General features: G+C 60.8%; 1 protein-coding gene across 3 annotated transcripts in view; it reads right to left on the bottom strand.

Moving 5' to 3' along the window:
- LOC105537850 (mitotic spindle assembly checkpoint protein MAD1) overlaps positions 1–2,804 on the bottom strand; it is a 399,899-nt gene that overhangs the window by 122,867 nt on the left and 274,228 nt on the right. For all 3 annotated transcript variants that reach the window (XM_011977540.1, XM_011977541.1, XM_011977542.1), the window contains one exon: positions 1,237–1,447. In XM_011977540.1, the coding sequence (XP_011832930.1) occupies positions 1,237–1,447 (211 nt within the window). The remainder of the gene's footprint in view (positions 1–1,236; positions 1,448–2,804) is intronic.

The following is a 2,804-nucleotide window of genomic DNA, read 5'->3' as shown; positions in this document are numbered from 1 at the left end:
GACCCAGACGACAGGTGAACAAACAGATAAGCGAATGGGCACACAGCCAAGGCACCGGCCCGTGACAGCAGGGAACGGAAGGCCCCTTCCCAAATCCTCTCCCAGGGTGCAGTGCCACCAATAAACACGGCTCCAAGTCTGCATGCTCAGCTCTAAAACTTGCCCATAACACCTGCAGAATGCAGCAGGGAGAGGGAGCCACGGCTGAACCAGAAGCGGGGCTGGTGACATGGGGGCTCAGGCCCTCACAGCCACAGTGGAGACCAGGAGCAGCCCTGGTGTGGGTGGGGAGCTGGAAAGGAGCCCCCGAATGCCATCAGCTCACCCCTCGATCTGGCAAGACAGGCCTCCCCTTCTGGCTGTTGTCCTCCGTCCCCACCGTGCTACTCCAGGAGGGCGGACCACCCAAGAGCCAGCCACCAAGCCCCTACCTGCTGGCAGGGTGCGCCCAGACTCAGGGCAGGCTTGGCTTATGGGGTGGGGCATGAAGAGGGAGGGAAGCCCCCACCTAAGACCCTCCCCACAAAGGATCACAGAGGACAATCACTCCTGATACATCCGCCTTGGTGTTGGGCTGCAGGAAGGGGAAAAGCGACCGCCACACAACCTCTGCACCTGCAGGCTCACGGAGAATGCTCTCCCACAGTACAGGGTGCGATGGCAAGTAGGTGGGAAGAAACAGGAGAGGGTGTCATCGGATGAAAAGCACCACCTCACCACATCAGGGGATAGGCTGGCATGCCAAAGGCCGCGGGCCTGACTTAGACCTGGAGGGTGCGGGCAGGCCCCGCTGGCCCTCGTGGAGGCCCCACTCTTCCCTGAAGCGCCGCAGGCCTTCGCTGCAAAGGGTTCTCTGGACTCCGTGAGGCGCACTTAGGCTGGTGAGAGACGGACTTGTTTTTGGAGAGGATTAGATTTACTTGTGATTAATGGTGTGTGTATAAACTAACAAATGATACGAATTTGTTTAAGGGCCTAAGATTTCAGCCCCTTGTTTCTCCACTGCTGCCTGCAAACTTGGACGGCTCCACCTGTTTGCACAACCCTGCAGGTGCATGGGGACACGGGGCCGGGGTGCTCTGCTCCAGCAACCACCAGGCCTGGCTGCCCACAGGGGAAGACAGACCCTCTGGGGATGACAGGCAGGTGACAGCCGGAGGCTGCCCCAAAGGCGCGCAGATGGACCTACCCATGGAAGGTCGAAGATGGCGGGGGCCGGGGGTGGGGGGTGCCTACCTGCCACCTCCTTGGAAGATGGCAGACTCGCGGCGGCAGCCTCAAGGTCGGTTGGGACGGTGCCGCCTCTCTCCATGGCGCGCAGGAGCCCTCGCAGTCGCTCGCACTCTGCCTGCAGCTGGCTGTGGTCCTCACGCAGGCGCTGCCTGGCCACACTGGCAGGGTTCCGGCTCATGTGCAGCACTTTGGTCCTGCTCTGGTCATAGTCACCCTGCAGGAACACACACAGCACGGGTCACCATGGCCCAGGAAGACATGTGGCACGGGTCACACGCAGCATGTGTCACCATGGCCCAGGCACACGTGCAGCACAGGTCACACACAGCACAGTGCTCGGTTCTTTTGCCTTCTTGAGCCTGCCTGGCAACCGTCTCTCCTTGAAGGAATGGCTTCTTCCCTGTGCCCTGTGGACAGGTGCAGGACCAAGGCCTGGCCACCTGCTGGGTCCCTTCTGCCTAACCACAGGAAGAGGGTGAGAGGGGACACGGCCCTGGTTCAGCTAAGCGCAGCACTTCCCGGAGTTCCATGCTTAGTGCCTGGGAGGGAGGCTTCCTCTTCTCTGAGATTTCTGGCTGGGAGGAGGCTTGGAGCCCGTGTGGCCATGTTCCCATCTCTTCCCGGCCAGCCTGGAAGGTGCCCCGTGCCACAAGAGAAACAAGGTCAACCACACAGAGATGGAGGGCGAGGGAGCCTGGCACCGGCGTGGGTGGCTCAGGAACGTGCCTTGCGACCTGATGCTCCCGTGAAACCCAGGGCGGGGACGTGCGTGGCATCCTTGAGGTAGGAGTGCGCCTGGAGGCCCAGCCTGCTGACCTGTGGTAGGTGACCGACCCCCAGCAATGAGCATCACGCAGCCCTGCAGCAGGGGACAGCCGCCCGGGGCAGGGGACAGCCCCCCGGGGCAGGGGACAGCCGTCCTGCAGCAAGGGACAGCCACCCAGGGCAGGGGACAGCCACCCGGGGCAGGGGACAGCCGTCCTGCAGCAGGGGATAGCTGCCCAGGGCAGGGGACAGCCATCCTGCGGCAGGGGACAGCTGCCTGGGGCAGGGGACAGCCACCCGGGGCAGGGGACAGCCGTCCTGCAGCAGGGAACAGCCGCCCGGGGCAGGGAAGTGCAGGGTCACTGCACACCCCGAGACTGCGACCTCATGCCAACATAAACATCGGTTCCACCACGTTCTGTCTCCTGGGAGTAGACACAGCTTTCTCAAACAGGGTTCAGGAAATGGTGGCCGTAAAAGAAAAAAAAAAAAAAAAAGAGTACAACTGACCTTATACAAGTCAAGAACTTCATCCACCGCAACAGTGGAAAGGCACCCGCAGAGCAGGTGGTGCTGTCTGAAAATCACATTTCTGAGAAAGGGTTCAGATCCAGAACATACGAAGAACTCAGAAATAACCAAGGGCATGTCAGACAACCCACTCTAAAAATGAGTCAAAAATGTGAGCAGACACTTCCCAAAGAGAGACACCCAAAAAGCTGATAAACACACGAAAAGGCGCACACACATGGGCCCGGGTTGGGGCTAGTGGCACACACACACACACACGGGCTAGGACCGGGGCC

The sequence above is a fragment of the Mandrillus leucophaeus genome, unplaced genomic scaffold (assembly GCF_000951045.1).
Source record: "Mandrillus leucophaeus isolate KB7577 unplaced genomic scaffold, Mleu.le_1.0 Scaffold180, whole genome shotgun sequence".
NCBI classification, from domain to species: domain Eukaryota; kingdom Metazoa; phylum Chordata; class Mammalia; order Primates; family Cercopithecidae; genus Mandrillus; species Mandrillus leucophaeus.
This window is presented reverse-complemented; position numbering and strand designations above follow the sequence as displayed.